Source organism: Grus americana, chromosome Z (assembly GCF_028858705.1).
Source record: "Grus americana isolate bGruAme1 chromosome Z, bGruAme1.mat, whole genome shotgun sequence".
Taxonomy (NCBI): Eukaryota; Metazoa; Chordata; class Aves; order Gruiformes; family Gruidae; genus Grus; species Grus americana.
The window spans coordinates 65,615,681-65,636,840 of NC_072891.1; the positions used below are offsets into that span (position 1 = coordinate 65,615,681).

Genomic DNA, 21,160 nt, shown 5'->3' on the forward strand with positions numbered 1-21,160 from the left:
CCTGTCTTTTGAAAATGGGTAATTAAACAGGTCCTCCACTATACCTTTTCTTCTTAGACTGGACATTGTATTGATCTACAAAGGTTTTGCAACACTTTCCAAAACAGATTTTCTGGGAGTGGGGAGAAGGGAGCAGCTATGATGGGTGTTTGATAGGAAAAACCCAGAATCCTCAGGTAGTCAGAACAGAATCTGAGTAACTTTAAAAAAACAAACCAACAAACCAAACCAAAACCAAACTAGAAGATTTTTAGCAGAAATCCTGCTTAGTAATGATAAAAAAAAGCAGCTTAGAAGTTTTCTGTTGGTTCAGTTCATCGCAAAGAACTTTAAATCAGAGATGTTAATGGCATTCTACCGCATGCTATTTTGATGGATAACTTTACTGTAATCAAGACTAAAGTGTCTTTAAGTGGGATTAGGTACTTGCTTACTGCACTGTTACCCCAGCATTAGATTAAAATGGTTAAATCACTGCAGAGTACTTTATTTCTAATTGGAATAATAATTACTTCAGGAAACAGTTTTTACTTGCAGATAACTTGGAAAGAAACTAAAATGCGTAAGGTAACGCTTAGCTCCAGGAAAGACTACCTGGTAAGGCAGCGATGCCCTTCAACACCTGTTCAATCCTGCAGAAGCAATCTTCTATTTTTGAATGTGCACAGTGTTTACACTGCAGACTCAAATCCCCTGATTTACATGGCTATTACTTCCACCAAAGCTTTCAATAAAAAAAATTCTCCAGGTAGAACTCATATAGAAAAATTTATTAGGATATGCAGATCTGCTCTTTCTCACAATAAAATACTTTATCATTAAGATCAAATTGTTTTACCAGTACTAAGCAATAGAGATTTTGTGTCTTGGAATCTTTGTCAGTGTATCTGACTGCTAAGAATGTTCCTCTTGCTATCAAACTTGATTTCCTCCTCCCCCTCCCATGACATTATTTTTCATTATATCCTTGGTTTTCCTGCTGTTTTGTGTGTTGCCAGGGTAGGGGAAAGACAGCTGGAAGTAAATGATCAGGTCTATCCCCTTCACTCTTAATTTTCCCCACAATGTTTTCTGAAAAACAATGACCCAGAATTGAATAATTTGGAATATCACTATAGACACATTTACAAATACTACTACTACTCTACCCTATCTTGTAAAGTTTTCCCTTTTCATTGTATACATAAATATGTATATATTCCTGCATTTAAAACTCTGTTGACAATGATAATTTCCTAGTACTACATCATTATCATTCTGCATCTTTTTTCCAAGTCTTTCTAGCCTACTTGGTAGAGTTCTATTAGATTTTTATATACATTTAGCTTAATTTGAATTTAGAAAGCTGTCACACAGTTTGAAGTAGCACATTTGTCATGGTGAACAGGAGATTGCTAGTACAGCAGCTTCAATTTTAATGAAACTAAATGCCAAATAGCTGTTACTAATTATGAATGACAGTATCCAACCATTTGTTAATTTTGATTTCCTTGTTTGTGCCACATGACTTTCACTGACATACACACCATCTGCATTAACATATTGCCTATGACTAATAGAATCCATTAACTAGGAATTAACAATAACTCAGTTTCTTGGGCCAAGCAGTAAAACACAATAAACCCATAAGGTCACAGTGAACAATGTGCTGTTAATAATTTTAAGCACTCTTTAAACCTATTCCACTTTCTTAAAAGCCCGTTCAAAGATAGGTGGTGTTCCATCAAAATGGCTGACAGAAGAGAAATGAGATACTGTCAACTCCTAAACTGGTTTCAGCACCGAATTCACTGACAAAGGTTATGGATCTAATCAGAAACTTTGTTCAAGAAAGTACTCGACAAAGAAGCCAAAGAAATCCTTGCAGCAAATGAAGCTGTTTCCCAATAAAAGTTCAAAAACAAAGCAGAGTTTATGCAAACAAAGAAAACCACTCCAGAAGCTCCAAATCAACAGAACCAGAACACAAGTCTTTTTGGAAAGGCTTTATTTTTATCTGTATGCATATCATTCACCACAAGGGGCCCAAGCCTTAGGTTGGTCATATCTGCACCAAGGAGGAGTAAATGATGATGTCACAAATTAGGATCTTCCTGACTGTTCATGTCCCATTTCTGCCCTTCATATTAGGCTCACAAGTAAAAACCTAGCAAAGCGTTTTTTCTTTCCCTGTTCTCTGTTTATGCAGAACAGGAAGAGCTCTAGAAGAATCCCTCATAGACCTTTGCCACTCAACTCAGAAGCCAGTTGTAGTTCTTCCACTTTAATTGTCTTAATATGCTTGATCCTCCCCCTCCAGTTCCCCAGCTACAGACTTGCAGTCCTTATACTTTTCAGCCCTCCTTCTTTTCCATAGTTACCCCAAGAAAGACATTTTTGCTCAGTTTGCGCTACATGGGCTTGGTAATGTCCTCACTGCTGCATGTCAGATCCTCTCCTTTTACCTATTTTTTTTTTTCAGAAAGGAAGCCCTCAAGAGAGATTCAATCTTTTACAATAATAGTGCTCCAGTTCTAGCGTGACTTTTGAGCACCACTTCTGAATAGCAACTGTATTCAATAATACTTAAAAGTATTAGCAGTATTCTAGCCTTGCATAATAATGTGAACTTCCGGTGATTGTTAAGGAATAGCATTACTGTTCTGTACATAAAGATTTTACTAACCTTAGTGTCTTTACCAAAAACCTTGGAATGGAAGCAAATCCAGTTTTCAGAAAGGAATAACTTTCCTTGGTACAGAATTTCTTTCTGCAGAGCACAGGTAAAGCCTGAAACAAATAGATACTCTATAACCTTTAAGGTAACCACAAATCAAGCCAACTGTTAGAACAGTTTGGCTTTTTTCAAAGCTATAATATGATTAGGTTTATACTTTTTGATAAACATTGTCAAACTTTGAAATATTCAATAAGTTTAACACTGACAAGCTCAGAAGATTTCACAGGCCTAAGTTTAGACTCAAAATATCTGATGGACAAAGACTGAAATGCATAATAACCTGCAGCTGGCTCCCAGAAGCTAAGAATCCTTTCTGAGTGAGTACCACCTAGCTTCCTATAAACTTTTTGACTAGCTTTTGGGTAACTATATTATGTAATTGTAAAGAGCTTAATGAAAGGTTTTAGATTGAAACTTTTAGCTCCATAGTAGTTGTCTGGACTAGATGACCGACAGGGGTACAACTCAAAGTGATACTGCTTTTACTTCACAGCCATTGAGCAAGCCATTCGTCACTCATGAACCACTTTCCTTGTATTCAAGAAACATTTGTTATACATACCTATGTAGAATTCACTTGTTATAACTACCACTGAGAACAGTATAATCTTTAAAACATTTTAAATCCTTCTCCTACCAGTGTTTTTAAATCTTAAAGCATCACCAACAGCAAAACCTCAAGCTAGTTACTTGACCAGTGTTGTCTCAATTCAGTAGTGCCTTTAGCAAGGAAGCTTCGGTTCCAAAAAATGTTGCATTAGGTTACTCTGCTAAGAAGTGCAAAGCGGGTTGCAATTCCCAAAGATTCTCAACATATGAAGATTTAAGTTTTGCAAGATTACAACAAAAACACCCACCACATGCAGATGAAGGTTTCGTAGCTCTAGGCAGCTGGAGTTTAAGGATTTTAAATTGTAGGTATTCCGTCTTGTACCTCACCACAATTGGTGCAATGACAAGCAAGTTAATACTTACTTTGTTTCAGTGGCTCATCAATGGGAACATCTAGAAACAGCTTATGAAAGTGTGCATTTGCCTTCAGCTAAAAAACAAAAAGCCCCAGAGACATATGCCTTATTAGATAGTTTTACAACCAAGTGACCAATTCCAGTTCCTGTCTTCCCAATACCTTCTCATTTTGCCCACTTGTTTTACGATAAATCCTCATTTTTGCTATGTGGCTATTAAGTCTGTATCCTGCTTTACCCAGGCTCTAACATACTGATGAAAAAGGAACCTACGTCCTTAAACAACCATGAACTATAATATTGCTAAACAAGTAGGCTCTCATGGTAGTTACATATTTACACTTACTATGTATAAACAAATTAGTCCATCCTCTGCCCTACCTGATTTGAGGCACGTTTTTTTCTTTCAATCTTGGAGTCACTCTTGATATCCACTGTCAGGAGTGGACTATCTGTGCTGCTCTTTGTCCTGAAGATTAAAAAAGGCATCTCAGATAAGCTTGGCCTTAGTTCATTAGTCTTGGTAAGTTACCAACAGGACGTGCTTTTCCATGAAACATATTAATCCTTTAATAACTATTATCTGATTCATCAAGGATTATGCAGCAATAAAGAGGAGTATGTCTTATTCTTAAACCATGCCAGCCCTCACTGATGGTATTCTTTTAATTTAGAAGGAATATTCTGTGTTACTAGTTGTAGAGAAGTAAAAAAAGTTCAAGACTTTTTTACAACTTAATGAATTATCACAGTGCTTAGCTTCACATTTGTTTGTTTCTCGGCAAGATGTGAAATACTAACACTAAGCATATTACTTACTAATGCAAGATAAAGTAAGATAAAACTCAGTAGCTGAGAGAGCAAGGTAGTGTACTGAAAGCTATGAACTTGTACTACAAAGTGTGAGCTCATTTGGAAAGCACAACAGAGAAGAAACAGGTGCACAAGTCAGAGGATGACTATGAACTGTGTAGTGTAATGAAATCATTAAGATAGCCAGCAATCCTAGAGGAGATGAAAAGGAATTGTGACTGCCAGTTGTATAGGAAGCTGTACCTGTACAGGTCTAGCCATTCATATTGGAAAAAAGAAAACCAACCAAAACTGCAACAACTCTAGAGGAGAACAAGTACAGAGGAAAGTCCCTGTGGATGGCTGGGAAAATAAGTTTTGTTTGTTTTATACAGGAGAAATTAATGGCATGGACTGTTCAGAAGACAAAAACAGGGTGGGATAACAGTGTTTCATGAATCAGGTAGAGAAGATCATTATCCCTGAGAGCTATTTAGTGCAGAACAAAAGCGTATCAACAGGCTATAAAAATAAAGTAACTCTTTTTTAGAGACCTTCAGATGCAGACTGAAGAGCAGAAGGAAAAACACAACACAGGACTCCTAGACTGAATGACCCGAACAACATGTTACACTAAAGATTCAATGGCGAAAGAAAGGTGCTTCAAAAGTGTCCGTTACTGCACCTTATCCTGCACAATAAGTCATCTTTATTTTCCTAAACTTGAGAGGTCAGGATTTCCACTACAAACTGTAAAGGGGGAGAGGAAGAGAACCCCCAAGTGTAGTGGAGATATAGCTGGATTTAGGAAAGATATTGTACAGCAGGACTGATTTAGATAGCAGGGGGACTTGCTGCGTATCTCAGGTGGTCCCTCACAGAAGAAAACTCTAAAATACATGTGTACATGTATTTGTGTGCCTATGTAAAGTACAGGTCAAACTGAAATGAACAGTGAGCCTTATAAAAAACATATGCCAACCTCTCACCAGCACACAGTCAATTACATTACATGTGAGAAGTAAGACTGGAAAGAGTTGGAAAAGGGGGGGAAAAAAAAGTAATCACATATTTCTTCAAATACCTTTTCCTCAAAGATGTTTCAGGAAATTAAGTGATGCTTTTTAAATATCTGCCTCGTGACCCAAAACCACAGTGTCAGGTTGACTGCTGACTTCTGCATTGCTTGCTCAGTTGACAAAGTGAAAGGGATGCAAAACTTGTATTCAAGCCCTCCAAGTGGGATTTTAGTATTGTTTTCTTTTAGAAGAGTTTCAAATGCTTTCCAGTTCTCCAACAAAGGAAGAATGACTGGTTTTGCAGAGACATCACAATAATCTGCTACACTATACAGCACAGAGTCCAAAAATTAAAACTTATGTCATAGTTTTACCATGAACAATCAATATTCCAGCACAAAAGTGTTCTGGGAACAGCCTAGGACTCAAACTGCAGCTCAGTTTGACTGACTGTCAAATTGACTGTGAAAGCGATGTACCTAGCAGTGGCACCAAACAATGCAATGTAGTTTTTCCTAGAACAGGGAAGCTAAGCCAGTTGAAAATCCAAATTCCCACTACCCTGACTGCTTGTGGTGGGTAACAGAGCAACCTCTGGAAGGTGGCTCTGATTCCTGTTTACTTGCACAGTGTGCAAGCTAAGCCACAACTAGGATGCCTAATAAATGTTGCTACTCAACCTAGCTTCTTGAATGGGTTGTAATCATTCTGACTGACTCGAAGAAAATTGACAGCATTTCTGACATTACCTTGCAACATCAACTTTTTTCCGGTCATCAAAATATTCCATTTCAATGGTAGGGGTCTGCAGCAACACAGTAGGTGATTTTCCTGCCTTTCTTTTTTCATCTGTTCCATTTTCTCCATCTGAACTGCAGAGGGAAAAATAAAAAATACATAGAATGTGTATTGCAGGATTCATACTGATGTCAAATGCCACTGCAACATGTTGACAATACAGCACATATTAAAGAACAAAATTATGATATATCTTTTATATTAAGGTCCCAAAAAGTCTTCATCTACTGACTTGACAGTATTATACATCTGAACAGTATTCTGAGCTCCAGTACTGGAATGTCAGCAATGAAGAGAGGAAAACAAATACTGCCATGGATATTTCAGCACTCATAAAATTTGTAGCTCTAACTTCTGTTCCAAAGAGAATGTCTTGTTTAGGAAAAAATGCATTCCATGCTCGGTAATCACACTCGATGACTAATAGAAATTAATTTGATTGGCAAGTTGGGAAAAAACCATCCTGCATGACAGTACCTAGCGCTTAGCAGATTATTTGTGGCTCAATGTGGCAAGAGGAAGCTGGGTCTTATTATTCTCACTTACCTCTTCTGTGAGAGTCAACCTGCAGGATTTTCACAATACAGGGTCCTCTCAAAAGTATCAAAAGTGCTGGTTTTATTTTACAAAAACAGCATCGCCATCACAGTGCACTGCCTTTTCACAGCACAGGCCACTGCCTCAGAAATATATGTTAAAGAACTAGAGTCTGAGGGCTAAGAGATGGGCCATCAGAGCCTTCCACTGGCTTCCTGTTTAAAATTTTTCTAATAAAATGTTAACTCCGAAAATGTAGAGGGAAAAAAGCTGTCATTAATATCAGGGTCTGAATAATGACAATACTTTAAAATAAGACATGGCAAATATATACACATGCCCTCCTTTGGAAGACTAAAGCCTCAGAAAGACTACAGGATGCTCTTAGCATTAAAGACAGACAAACTATGTTGTCCTTTAATTTAATGCCTGACCTCAGTGACCCCATTTACAGAAGCTTTCCATTATAATGTTTAATTTCTGAAATTTTATGGCAACAACACAGGCACTGACATCATGTGACAGCATCTTGACAATAAACAGTTTCTTTTCCTACTAAGACAAAAGTTTTGCTGACAGAGGTTCCCAGACTGATTTAATCTTTTTTTTTTCTTTTTTTAGGAAGGGCATAAAAAGATTCATTGCTTTGATTACACTTTGGTGAAGACGATCAGAAGATACACCTCACAGTATCTTAACTGAGATCTAATGAGGTGGTATCCTACCTCACAGCTGAACTACAGCTTATGTCACAGAACAAAAGCCATTGAGTTTTGCCTTACTGTTGCTGGGACTTCTTTTCAAGGGGCCTTATGTTTACATACAGCAACTATTCCTCTATCTAATCCTTTCTCAACCTGTAGCACTTTCCACTACAGGGTCACTGAATTGACACTTCTTAAGTCACACTTTGCATGTACTTGAAAGGGTTACAGTACTAATTAAGTCAATAAGGAAAAAACCCAATTGTTTTCCCACTGCTTCACTCTTGAATCAGCCCTGCCTGACCACAAGGCACCAGCTTTTATTTTCAGCCAACATAAACTAGAATTAAATGGGCAATTCAAGAGATTCTAGCAGAACCAAATCTTTTGACTGAAAAACCCATATAAGCATGTTTATGCTGTTTGAGATTTCAAGCAGAGAGTAGAACTACCAATCCACAGTGCTCCCCGCAAGCATAGGGGAGCTTGTATTCCAAAAGTCTGCAAATCTTGCAAATGTCTTAGTCACAGTCTTGCTATCTGTTATTTTTCTGTTTCCCAAATTCTTGGCCTTCAAGGGAAGCCAGAGAATACCACACATATGTGGGATAAGGAACAAGGTGAGGCAAAATTGGCAGGTTCAATCACACTTGCATCTCAAAAGAGCCAGGCAGCACAGAAACTCCCAAGTGAATAAGACTACATGACGCAGCAGTATTTTACGATGTAGTTGCTTAAGCCTAGAGCCTGACTGGCATCCATCATTGCCTTGGGCATCCTGCTATTTTCACATGACAATGTTATTGACTCATCAAAGCAGCGTGTATCACACCCACACCTCCATACTACAAATGTGTTTCAAAAATACCTGTAACACAGATTTTAGTGTCCACTTACATCTCCCAGCATGGTTAGCTGTTTTGTTGCTCTTAAATACTTTATTTACTTACCACTCATATTCCCTTCTCTATCACCCATAAATTAATCCCTACTTTGCAGTGAAACCTATGAGCCTGTTCTATCCTGTCTATCTTCCCTATTAACCACTACTGCTCCTGAACCTCTACTGTCTGAACTCATTCCCTCCAGCTGCTTTCAGATGGCAGAGAGCTCAGGCATCTCAACGCACTAATGCTGTTGTGTGTGGAAATGCGGAGCTACCTTACGCCAGTCTGGTCATCCCTCCAGAATTGTCTTCTGTAGCTGAGAACAGGGAGAATGTACCCAAACACAGGAAGAGTTTCTCCCAAAACATCTCAGGCATGAGGAGACTCACCCATGTAACATGTGCCACTGACAGCAGCAATTGGGTGTATTGCTACTAGCTGGTAGGGTTTTGCTATGTCTATCCTTCACCCTACCTCCAATACGTCCCCTTCACATAATGAAAAAACTACATAAGCATCTGTCCTAACACTTCTGATAACTATAGTTTCACATAGCAACTAAGTTCCTAGTAGGTGTCTTTAAAGTATCAGAAGAATCTTAGCTGACCTTCTGTGAAATGAAAGCTCACAGGTATGACCTGAAACCAGTACAATAGCATTCATCAAGTCAGAAGCAAATTAAAGCACTCCTTACATTTTCATCTGTGAGTCAGGATTCATAAATGTTTTGTAAAAGGAGCACAAAAGTCAGCAAACTATAAACAAAAATTAGATTAAGTGCACTTAAGAGACAAAGTGATGCTCACTAACTGTTAGCAGTAGTTGCATGTAAGCGAACTGTATTTGTATATATCAGGGCAAAGCATGTAAACTTTGCGACATCAGGACTTTATTGATATGAAAATAAACATTGTTCAAATTGAACGTACATTGTGTATTTGGTACTACTAGCAAGCCTATTTAAAATAACAGCTAAAAGAAAAAAGTCGTCTCTAGTTTCCAGATAAAGAATGGTTGTCGCAGGGAGTATTTTCAAAGCCAAGGCTTGCGCTTACTATGGGATTGTATCATGTACCTAAACATGTTAAAATAACCATTAGTTACAAGCACTCTAAATAAATTTTTTGCAAGAAATGTTTCTTTTCCTTTTTTAAATATACACCAATAACTGAACTGAGTAATTTAAGATTAAATCACAGAAAAGGGAAAGTGCTGTGAAATACATTAACGAAGGCAGCGGACTAAGTTTCATTCTAATGAAGCATTCAGAAATACATTATTCATCAATATATTTTCAAAGTCAGAGGGGCTTCATCTCTTCCAATTTGATTGGTTTCTGTGAAACAAAGCTGTCTGAGAGACAGGTGTGTCAAGTTCCTTGCAGAAAGTTTTCTGAACTTCAAAAGGTTTTCTTGTTTGGTGCTAGTCTTCTCCAGGACATGAGAAATTCAGACTTCCTGTGAAAATTATGCTGTCACATTAATAGGGATTTTCAAGAGGAAAAAAATTAAAGACAACAATCTGAAATATAAACTTGTTCCCTGTTCCCTTCAAAACCTGTTTAAATAAGAAGCACTGAACAGAAATAATGTGAGACAGATCTGCTAATAGGCCACAGTTTGGAAAGTAAGTCTTAAAGAACAACTGTTGTCTTTGACAACCCCAATGTACTCTTTCCAGACATAAACACTTCTTAGACATATGTACAAGATATCAAAACCTCTGGAACTGTACAGTGGTTATTGTCTTTAATTCCCCACAACCACACAAACCTTTCTACAAAGCTTGCTCAGATCTGCCCCAAAGGACACCCACGCTACTTGGTCTGCATGATAACAGCTCTAAAAAGTTCAAAAGCCACAATAAGTTGCGACAAACCAGTCACCCAGTCCACAAGGGGCAGATCAGTTATGTAGGAGGAAAAAAGCATCTTAAATAACCAGGGATGTTAGCTACAACTTCAATTGTTTGCAAGACTGCAGCGAAACCACTATTTCCCTAGGGTTTAACATGAGTCAGCATTGCTGCAACATCCCCTCTGTTGATGGAGCATAAATATCAGATTAATCATGTTACCTTAGAAGCCCTGTTATCCTGCTTCGTCTGTTTTATACAAAAAGGATTAATTTTGCAACAGCGTTAGACTGCTGTATTATTGCAAATGATCAACCAAAAGAGCGTGGAGTAATTTCTCCCCTATTGTCCACAACCATGCTTGGTACAACGTATCTGGAAATATCCACCACAAATACAATGACATTCTGTATCTTTTTGTTCTGTTGGGTTGCTATTGGATTTACTGGGTTGCTGTTCACAGACCAAAAGGATTTCACAAAGGAATCAAAATAGTGTCAAAGGCCCAAATACTAAGAGATAGTGTTATTTAAGCTATTCTTATACCCAGACATGAGTCTATTCAGATAAAGGAATTGGTTATTCTTTCAGAAACTAAAAACCAAAGGGAGATGCTCAAAACATTTCAGGATCCCAAATCAAGATGACAGACTTTGGCAGGCTTAAAAGCTGAGGAGATGGAGCAGGATGGAGAGATCTATCTAGGCAGCATCCAGGAGACATACTGGATCATGCTTCAAAAAGAGATGATTGCAAGGGGGTAAGATGAAATGTGCTAATGCTTGAAAGGATACCCTGCTAAGCCGGCTGCAGCCAGGGGCTGCCTCCTCAGCAGAGACTTTCCTTGACCTCTCATGCCCTGAAGGAGCAACCGTCTCAACCTTCCTTTTACTAGTCCTGAAGTCTTGTATCTTCTTTCAGAAGGTATGTCCCATTGTTCCACTAAACATCTTTTCTATGCCATACCAGTCTGAACAAACCTTTTTTGGATGTGTAATCAGAATCCGGAGTGCTTTATCTGATGGCTTGCTTTCATACAATACAGTTGAATTATTTTACCTCTTGACTGAAGAAAACACCTTTTCCATCGTAAACTCTCCTGTTGTCCTCTTCATAGCAGATTACATTGGTCTCTGTACTGGATAAACTAACAACAGTGCTCAAGTCAAGGATTTAGATGTAGTCTGTTTCTACTAAGTCTGATCACTCAGAAGCGAAATGCCTCCCGTAGCTCTACAGCCACGCTCCAATGTTATGTGGCATAAGGCACTGTTTATGGGAGAAAATACATCTAAAAAAACATGCCTCAGAAAATACATCTCCTAAAAGAAACATGCCTCAGAATAATGCTATGACTTACTCTACTTCTAAGTATCACTTTTACTGTGCAAATGGAAAGCCAAACATTGACTATCACTGAGACTCCAAAACAGGCAGAATATGAGCTACAGCTACCCTAATCAGAAAGGAGCAGTGACCTGCTTAGCAGCTGCTATAAGAGATGTTAAGGATAGCCATAATGTATGCATTTGGTATTTGTATAATTCCATATACTTAGTGCACAGCCTGTACTTCAGGCTGAAAAGTGAAGTAAAGCAGCTGACTCTGAAGTATGGCATTTCTTACGTATTTTGTATGACAGATATACAGCTAGCAGATGTATTTATACTGAATATGGAGAGCAGAAAAGCACTAATGAAGGAGCAGAGATGTGAAACCCTGCATGAGGGAAAGGGTCAGTTTGTTAATACAAATAGGTATGATCCATTCTGAGATTTAACTGCCTCAGGTTGTTCAAGGAGCAGGCTCATTTTCTTCTCATGAGATCACAGTCAAACATGGCATAATGGAGGCAAAGTTATACAAATGCACATTCATTGAGTATCATATATATATGGATGGGCACACATGAATGCACTACGTGTTTCTCTATGCATTTCTAGGATGAAACGGGTCTGTAGGGACAAATGGAATCTCAATGTCAGCTAGCACCAAAAGAGGAATGGACCCAATTGTTAAAGACTTTTTTTAATTGTGAAACTGATTTTATATATCAAGGTAATTAATTTCAGAAATATTTACCGTGTTCTATTTCACAGCTATCTCTTGGAACACAACTACTCACCTGTGAGTAGTTTCATATATCTGTGTTGCTATATCTTTATTAGAAGGATGAATGAAATTTTTGAGTTAATACTCCAACACTGTTATGGATAGAGGAAATCAGTTTTTTTCCTCAACTGAACAGACATTTCACATAATAACCAGATCAAGTTTCACACTACCTTACCACTTGGACATCAGCAAGATCACTGTGACACCACAGACATCATTAGCAAGTATGTAAATTCTCTGCTCTAAATACCATCTATTATTAACTGGCTGTATTCCCTGTCTAATCAAAACCAGACAGCTATCAAGTTCCATAGAAAAAAAACCAAACAAACCCCACACAGAAGAATTCCCTGTGCTCTGAAACATGAGACACTATAACAAGATATTTTATTGTTAACACTAGAACAGGAACATAAGCCATTTAGCTCTCCTGTCTTTTCAAGAGTTTCCGTTTCAGATATCCACTTCGAAAAGCAAAAGTCCTCTTGTATGTATCTTTACTCAATCCCACAAGACTTCCATGATGCAGTTTTTGTGGGAGACTCAGCAGGGTGACCCACAGCTATATATCTATTTATTTTATTTATGGCTAAATCCAGCACACAACACAAATCTTCGACAGGCATATTTCTGAAAAAAAATGTGAAGCAAAAAACCTTAGAGGAGACACACATTCAAATCTGCTTTGGACTGGAACATGTGTTATTTTCATTCTCCAACTTGCTGGCAGCCTTCAGGAGGAAAGGTTTTCCTGTCTCCAAGTTCTAGCCTACCTTATCTTCTAACCCAGAACAAGACAAAAAATAGTAACACAATTCCTACTGAAGAGGAAGTGTGCAGCCTTATATCAGATCTCATTTTTATCTTTAGCTTCCAGAGGTAACAGGAAAAAGGGAAAAGAAGGAAGAATGCATGATCTACTACTTGTTCAGGGTGCAGAAAAGAGGACGAAGGCACTTAAGTGTCAGGTCTACCAATTGTTCTATACTGAATTCAATAAAAAAGATAAATACTGCATCTACACACAATCCATGTATTCAGTATGACCTCACAGGCATCTATCAATTAGATCTGCTCTGTAACTCAGGCAGAAACAACACAAATTTCTTCCTGGAACAACACATGCATCTTTACAAATTAGGCCTGATCGCCACAGCAGAAGCATAAAGTTTTGGCCTTGTTACCTGAAGCTACATCTCTGGTTTTTGGGGGAAGAACTCCAGAGCAACATGCCTCCACATGATACAAGACTTGGCTGCCAGTTTTCCAACATTAATTGTGTTTTTGAAAAAAAAAAACACAAAACCATTACATCAGACTGAATTAGGATTAAAAAAGCAGACACCAGCAATTATATTAACAAGTGCTATTAAGAATGCAGAACAGTTAGAGATGACAGCAAAGGTTTGGAAGCAATCTTGCCAACACCTTTTTTAGTTTCTCTGCTGCTTAAGAAAAACAAAGTTAAAAAATTAAGCTGCCATGAATCACTTGATCAGAAGCTTCTGCTTTATGGTACTTTTAGAAATAATACTTCAATATGCTGGACACAAAGTGTTTTAATCAATGTACAGGGGAAAAAGTAGTTATGGTTCTTGAGACAGGTTATACACAAAAAGAAGGATGGTTGGGTTTGATCATGCAGCAGTTGCTTTGAGAACTAGCATTGACAACAGATAATCCACAATCATTAATGAAGTTTCTCTGTTTAAAAGGTAACACTGACCAGAGAAAATTTGAAGTAGACATTTCAAGAGATGTCCAAGCACAAGGTTTTTTGTGGGTTCTCCAGCAAGAATAGTGCACAACAAGGCCTAATTTTAAACACTGAGATTAACATCTAATTGTGTCCATCTACCCTGTTTCATTACACCTTCCATCAAGGATGGAAGCGGATCAAAGTGAAATCACTGTTGGAGGCCCACTGTTCACCAAGGGTCTGACAATGCTGAATTTCCCATAGTTATCTTTGCGACCTATGGTTTGTCTTACAGACCTGCCTATATGTTCATGGAAAAGACCAGAACAATGTAGATAATCGAATACAAAAGCTACTATTTCACAGGGGGAAATATTAGCTTCCAACAACAGGTCTAACTGACACAAATCTCAACAGTGCCTTTGACTGTGACACTGTATATAAGGAAGTGCTTTCTTTCCAAAGTCTTGGAAAAAGATATTCTTATTAGAATCAGACGTGACGCATGGTGGCAAGATCCCTGCCAGGGCTAGCCTGACCTTCTATTTTTTGTGTCATCAAGACAGTGAGGCTGAATGCCCTGAAAGCCTCCTCCTTCAGTATGAGCTTTTCCACTGGCCACATGTTGTCCTCCATGGCAACATCCACTTTCTCCTGCGCTGGCCATTGCATGTTTACATGTATTGTAAAATTTCACAAAACCAAATGGGCATATATATAATTTTGTTATTTACTTGACTTTCACGCTGTAACATTCCTTCTTGTCCAGAAAAAGGCTAAGCAAATCTAAATGGCTCTTCCTGAACTAGTGTAGCTACAAAATAACCATCAACAGTCTTTTGCCTAGGTGGTCTATCTTCCATAAACACCCTAAACTACAACTCCCAGAGGGCTAAACCACTGAGGCGTCTACCGGAATGGATCTTTGCAGAAGACATGCCTAGGTATGGTTGTATTTTCGGGGGATGTCAGGAACTGTTGTTTCATAGCAAGGTAACTAGAAGGCTTTTCCCATCTATCCACAGAGGAGGAAAGCTTCAGTCTGTCTCTACATCCTCTACCCTGCTGAGTTTCTCTGCTGGCCATCTGCAATCTGTACATTATTTCCTGCCACTCTTTCTGGAAGCTTATTAATCTCTCACCTTAGTGTCCTATTTTTCAAGGATGGAGGCAGAAGCCAGTCAGTGCTAAGTAGAAGTTTAAAGGACGTGAATACTTCAGTACAGAGCTGAAGCCCACTTACCAGGGAATTAAGAGGCAACTTTGTTCTCCTTGTATGTACCCCTACAACCCCAGGTTCTCCCTTTTATTCAGGTGTCCCACCTCCCAGTACTTAATTCGATTACTGTAACAATCACTCCTGCATGAGACAGCACATAATGCAATTTTACAAAGACGAGACAAGGGCTCTATACAGTGGGCTGGTGGGGAGCAGGTGCCCATGTCCTCCTGGAATCTCCCACTGACTCTTGCATTATCAGGAATAAAAAATTGATGTTTTAAGTATTTGTTTACAGCTTTCTAGCAAGAAAACATACTATCTCTGTAATTTTGGGTAGCTCAGAGATCTAGATAAAGCAAGAAGTTTCTTTTCAAGGAAAAGTAGAGAAACAGAGAAAGACAACTTGTCCTACCGTACTCCTATTATCTGCAGAGAAATTATTTGCTCTGTGATGACAATATTTGAAGACACTTGCTGATCAGCCTAGCTGGATCCAGATGGCTACCTATAAATTTTGGTTAAAATAAATACTACAAAAGAGGTCTGCAAAGATTGCTAGACCAAACACAAAATCTCTCTGGTAACACAAGCCTAAAAAGGTTAACTGGAAAGGATATATATGGACTTGGCAACAGCTATGCACAGAACATGAAGATCATCAGTCCCAGCAGTGGTATCATTAGATAAGCACATAATTTCTAACCACATGACCGCAACATTTATGGACACGGTGGTAAAAAGACAATACTCTGATACTATGTTTATGCATCACCTGTCAAATACCAGCAACAAATCCTACTGCCCAAAGCTTATCTGTAGTATTATGTTGCCTAACAAGCATTTCTCACAGACTGCATATAACTAGTAAAGGCAGCACATTTGAGAGTGTTTCAGGTTAGCCAGTGAGGGACTTTGGTACAAAGAAAAGACTGTTCAGATTCATGGCATGTACTTACACATGGCACAAGTATTTTTAAAAAGTTGCTTTTATAACTTAAGCATGTATATACGGTGAAAAAAAGAATGACAGGAAAAAAAGGAAAAAATAGGAGAATTAAAAAACATCACCATGAACAAATGGAGATCACTCAGAATGGAAACCTCTTTTCTGTCATACCTCGAATTCAAATGTTTTACTTTGGAAGCCTATCCTTTTCAGATCATGCATTAAAACTTTCGCTATAAAACCAGGAAAGAAATACCAGGGAAGAATTAAAAAAATATGATACTTAATATGTGTTAACATCTTCACCCACTGAAAGTACAGAAACATAGGCACATACCTATGCCTTTTCCCCTTCACAAAAAAACCCAAAACAAAACGTAGAAGTTTGGCTGCTGGAAAGGACTTAACCTGAATCAAAACTAAAATAAAACTTTGAATCAGTAATAAATAACCTCCCCTTTCTTCTTTGCATTTTGTATTTCTCTCAAGTAAGAGACTTTAGGAAAAAAGTTAGTGAGTTATGATTATGCACAGCTCAATTAATTGCATTTTAACTTATTAACTGATAAACAGTTATGAGGAAACATTTGCTATGGCAGCATAACATGTCAGATAAACACACCATTAAAATCACATTCTCTCTTTTCCCAGAAGTACATAATTTGCCTGTAAGCATTTTCCACTTCTTTCAGTAATGTATTTTCCCCTGTATCTGCAATGTATTTTTGCTCAAAAAAAAAATAATCTAAAACGTTCCATACCTTTCAGAGTCTTAAGTCCCAGCCTCCTCATTTCTTTAAGTTACACTCAGTAATTGGACATTACCTTATGCTGTAACTGTTAGGGGACAGAATGACCACTTAATGTTATCAGTATCTTACCATACAGTAACTCAGCACATTGCCCTAATACAGACAGATTTAATGGTACTAGGCCAAATACTATCTGTGGAAACCAGAAAATACTATATTGACTTCAACAGAAGCAAGTGTGTGTGAAAGGAGAAGGATGCTGACATGGAATATGAACTGTCTGTTATTACACCTCTGCCATTTCTCCTTAATATATTACACTCTGTTTTCAACAGTACACCACCTGTTCCACCAGCCGTCCCTGCAGCTTCTGAGGCAGGTCCAGTGCCTCTGAGGCAGGTCCAGCACCATCACAAACATAACACAGCCCACTTTCAAGTCAGAAAAATAAATATCCTCTAAATACAATGCAAGGGTTAATTCCTTTTTTGTCTGAGGCCACATCTAGATGTAATGGTCAGGAAACACCACTCAGAAGGTGTTTTCTGTTCAGGAACTCTTGATTTGCTTGGGAAGAACTCCATGTAATGACAAACTTTTAGCATATCGCTATTTTGGGTGCAGTGCTCATCTTCCACATGGTCTTATCTGTGCAAAGATATAGCTATTGCTAGACATGCCAGACAAGCCCATTTTCTAAATCCGTACGAACATACTTAACTCTTTCTATATAACGTTTTCTGAATCACTGGCTGATAAGTGTTATCTTCTCAGATCTAATCTTGAAATAATTAAAAAAAAAAAAATCCAACCCCCCCGAAACTTTTACAGCTTCAGTCCATCAGAAGCACCTAGTCCCCAGGGACACCTTTATGGTGGCAGCAGAAGCGTATCAAGGTATAACGTCCATCTATAAACTGAACAACATTTTAAGTATACCTCCAGGAAGTACAGCTTACAATACACACGTAAATCTCTCTTCCCTGAGCTTTGGAAAACATGAAAAGATTCCCCGAGCCTCTATAACTCTGCTAGGATTTGTTTCAAATAGAGGTCAGCATGAGCTCTGTTGACTGCACATTGTTCCCTGGAAGTACATGAAGGGAATGAAACTACACAACAAATATACACACTTATTTACAAAATTTTCTAAAAAACAAATCTTTGGTGATCCAACTTTTAGTGAGTCCACTTCTAACTAGAATCAAACCCAAGATTCTGTTCTTGCTCTTCAGCTGAACAATCCCTCCCGTAGCTTCACATTAGTCAAACCAAAGTTACTTGGTTTCTGAGGTTAACTCATGAAGGAAACTCATGAAATGAACATGATGGTTTCTCAGAAGGATCCAGCTATCAGTTAAATGGGATTGGCAAATAAATTCCAACTTTGTTTCAGCCAGCAAATGCTTATACAACTTTCCAGTTTAAGACACAGCATTTCAACTTCTTTGCCTACCCCAATCTCTTCACCCTCCTGCTGCCCAGGCTAGTACTGCTGAACACTGTAGCTTGCAGCATAACAGACTGCCTAGCTTTCCCCTGCATGACACCTACCTTCTACTGAACAGCAAAAATTGACAGCTAAAAACCAGGAGAGTCACAGAGAGTGAGAATTCTCCATTTATCATACTGGTTCAGACTGACCTCAGTTCTACAGCATTGAAAAATTAAACACCTGGGGACAAAACAAAGGGTTGGTTAGTTAGTTGCGTATGTACAGTGTCTCTGACATCAAGCTTTGTATACGCTGGCATGGACTCCTAGTCCAGTTCTCAAGAGAAAAATCAGATACAGATCCTGTATACTGGAAGAACTTCATTAAGTTAACTGACATAATTCTGTGGGGGGGATCGGGACCCAAGGCTCGAAGTCAGAAGGCTCTACAGCAAGTTGAGGAATTATGTCTCATTTGTAATGTGAAGTCACTGATGTGACTACACCATACAGGATAAAGGACACTTGGAAGACACTTTGATTCCCAGTGCTCTCTAACAAGCAAGTTATTTCTGGCAACAGATTTCACTGTGATACACCTGCTTAGAGACCAGGGATACAACAGTTGGGGGAAAAAAGCAACACAGACCTTCTCAGGGTTCTTTCCAGAGAAAGAGCTAGTTGCTGGTAACTTGTTCTCCTTTCTCCTGGCAGCTGTTTAAGATTAAAACTTTGTGAAGAAAAGTTCTTTGGCGAGGGGAATCATCACAGATTAGGAGAAAGTAACTTTTTTTTTTTAAAGCAGAAAGCCTCACATTTTTTAGTTTCTTGTTGCGCTGATGCTTAACTTCTCAAACAGCATCCTTGGGACTGCCAAGTCCCACTTGAATTGGGACCCTGATATGGAATCAGACAGCTGCTTGATTCCAGCAAGATTTTCATGTGATAGTCATTACCATAGCATACAAGCACCTAAACAACTTGAGATCTCCACAGGAAGCCAAAGATCAATGCAGGAGATGCAGCCTTTAAGCCCTGACATCCCCAGCCACCATCAGGTCAGTGGCCTTGGCGGGGGCGAATGCAGGCAGTCCTCCCACCCATGGAAGGGGAAACCCTTTGACTGTCCTACCTTCCATCAGTCAGCCTAAGCAGCCTTTAGCAGCCAGCAAGGTCTCTTCTTCCTCCCAAAGAATATAAACTATTTTTTATCTCTTCATCTGCTCCATTGTTACAGTACCTCTCAGGTTAAAAAGAAGGAGGAGGCCAGGTATGGGTATGGCTGCGCTGGGCAAGGAGCACAGTGGGGAACCACATCAAAGCAGGCAAGTGCCCATCACCTTGCCGGAGTGGCCTGTCCCATCTCTCTCTGGGACAGAAGTCAGACTAAACTCACATTTTACTGCATCTTGCCTGTATCGAAGTTTGTGAAGTTTCAATAAAGTTCTGTGTTTTCTTGGCACCCAGAGGAGAGGATCACAGCTTCTCAGAGGAGCACATGCACAGTACTGTATGTGATAAAGCACAGCTGCTGGATTTCTGTGCCACGGCAGAGGATTTCCAGGCTGTTGCACGAAATTACTAGAAACAATACTTATATGCCTTGTTCCTAAAAGTACGGCTTCGGAGTTTAACGCCGTGCTCGGGGCCGCCTCCTGAAGAGCGCGGATTTCGGCTGAGCAGAGATGTTCATTTTTAATTTAAGCCTGGACGCAGAGACCCCTTGGCGACTCTTCTCTATGAACTTCAAACCAAAGCCAACGCCCAGAACAGCAAAGCCCCCACCGCGCCCTGCCGAGCCCAACTCCCGCCGCCCCGGAGAGCAACTCCCGGCCGCCCCCACCGGCCGCCACCTCACAGGGCCCGGCCGCCGCCGTGACTCCGCCGAGTAGCTCTTCGCAGCCGCCCCTCTATCGCGGGGCAGCCCAAGCAGGAGCCGCGGCCCCCGCAGGGCTGCGCGGAGTCCCAGCGGGCGGGCGGCTGCCTCTCCCGACCCGGGCAGTACTCACAGCCGCAGGGCGCCCCTGTTTTCCCGCCTGCCGGCGGCCCGCGCAACCTTCGGCTCCTCCGCATCGCACCGCTGCTCGGTCATGAGCACCATCGGCACCGCACAGCACGACACAGCCCGCCGCCGACGCACAGCAGTCAACCGGCGAGCCGGGCTGGGCCGCACCGCCCCGCCCCGCCACCGTCCCGGCCGCCCCGCCCCGGGGCGGGCCCACCGCCACCACCCCCTTCTTGGCCCGGCTAGAGCCGGAGTGTGGGCCCGCGGCGGGAAGGCGCTAAGAACCGGTTCGGCGCGTCCGCCTGGGCCTGGCTGCTGTCCCGGGCCGCGGCGGGCTGGTCGGCCCCGGTTGCAGCCACGAAGTGACTGACGTGGCCTCTGGGGGGCGACGAGAGCTATCGCTCCCCGCGTGGCGGATCCGTTACGCGCCTTAAATTATTTAGTCAGGACGTTGTCGCGTGAGACGCTGCCTCCCGCTGGCTCGAACAAAAGGTGTCCTTAATCTTTTATGCGGGGGGGGGGGGGGCAGGAGATGCGGTTTCACGCACGCACACACACGGCGCGAGGAGGGAAGGTGGCGGTGACCGCAGGCCGGGGCCCTGAGGCGAGGGCAGCCGGGCCGGGCAGTGTACGGTGCGGCCCACACGGCTGCCTGGCCCAGCCTGGGAGGGAGTTTGCAGGCCGGCAGTAACTCACAGAAAACGGGCTT

General features: G+C 40.4%; 1 protein-coding gene and 1 long non-coding RNA gene across 7 annotated transcripts in view; one reads left to right on the forward strand and one right to left on the reverse strand.

Annotated features, from left to right (window-relative positions):
* The window catches only part of GRAMD2B (GRAM domain containing 2B), a 43,335-nt gene that overhangs the window by 12,818 nt on the left and 9,357 nt on the right, over window positions 1–21,160 (reverse strand). For 3 of the 6 annotated variants that reach the window (XM_054810334.1, XM_054810333.1, XM_054810332.1), the window contains exons 2-5: window positions 6,248–6,370; window positions 4,069–4,156; window positions 3,695–3,761; window positions 2,666–2,769 (exon numbers count right to left, since the gene is read on the reverse strand). In XM_054810334.1, the coding sequence (XP_054666309.1) occupies window positions 2,666–2,769; window positions 3,695–3,761; window positions 4,069–4,156; window positions 6,248–6,370 (382 nt within the window). Of the gene's footprint in view, window positions 1–2,665; window positions 2,770–3,694; window positions 3,762–4,068; window positions 4,157–6,247; window positions 6,371–20,455; window positions 20,612–21,160 lie in introns of those variants that run through there. The other 3 variants (XM_054810337.1, XM_054810336.1, XM_054810338.1) reach the window with 2 other exon arrangements.
* LOC129199602 (uncharacterized) overlaps window positions 20,715–21,160 on the forward strand; it is a 28,602-nt gene continuing 28,156 nt past the window's right edge. The window contains exon 1 of the long non-coding RNA XR_008574692.1: window positions 20,715–20,943. This is a non-coding gene — a long non-coding RNA (uncharacterized LOC129199602). The remainder of the gene's footprint in view (window positions 20,944–21,160) is intronic.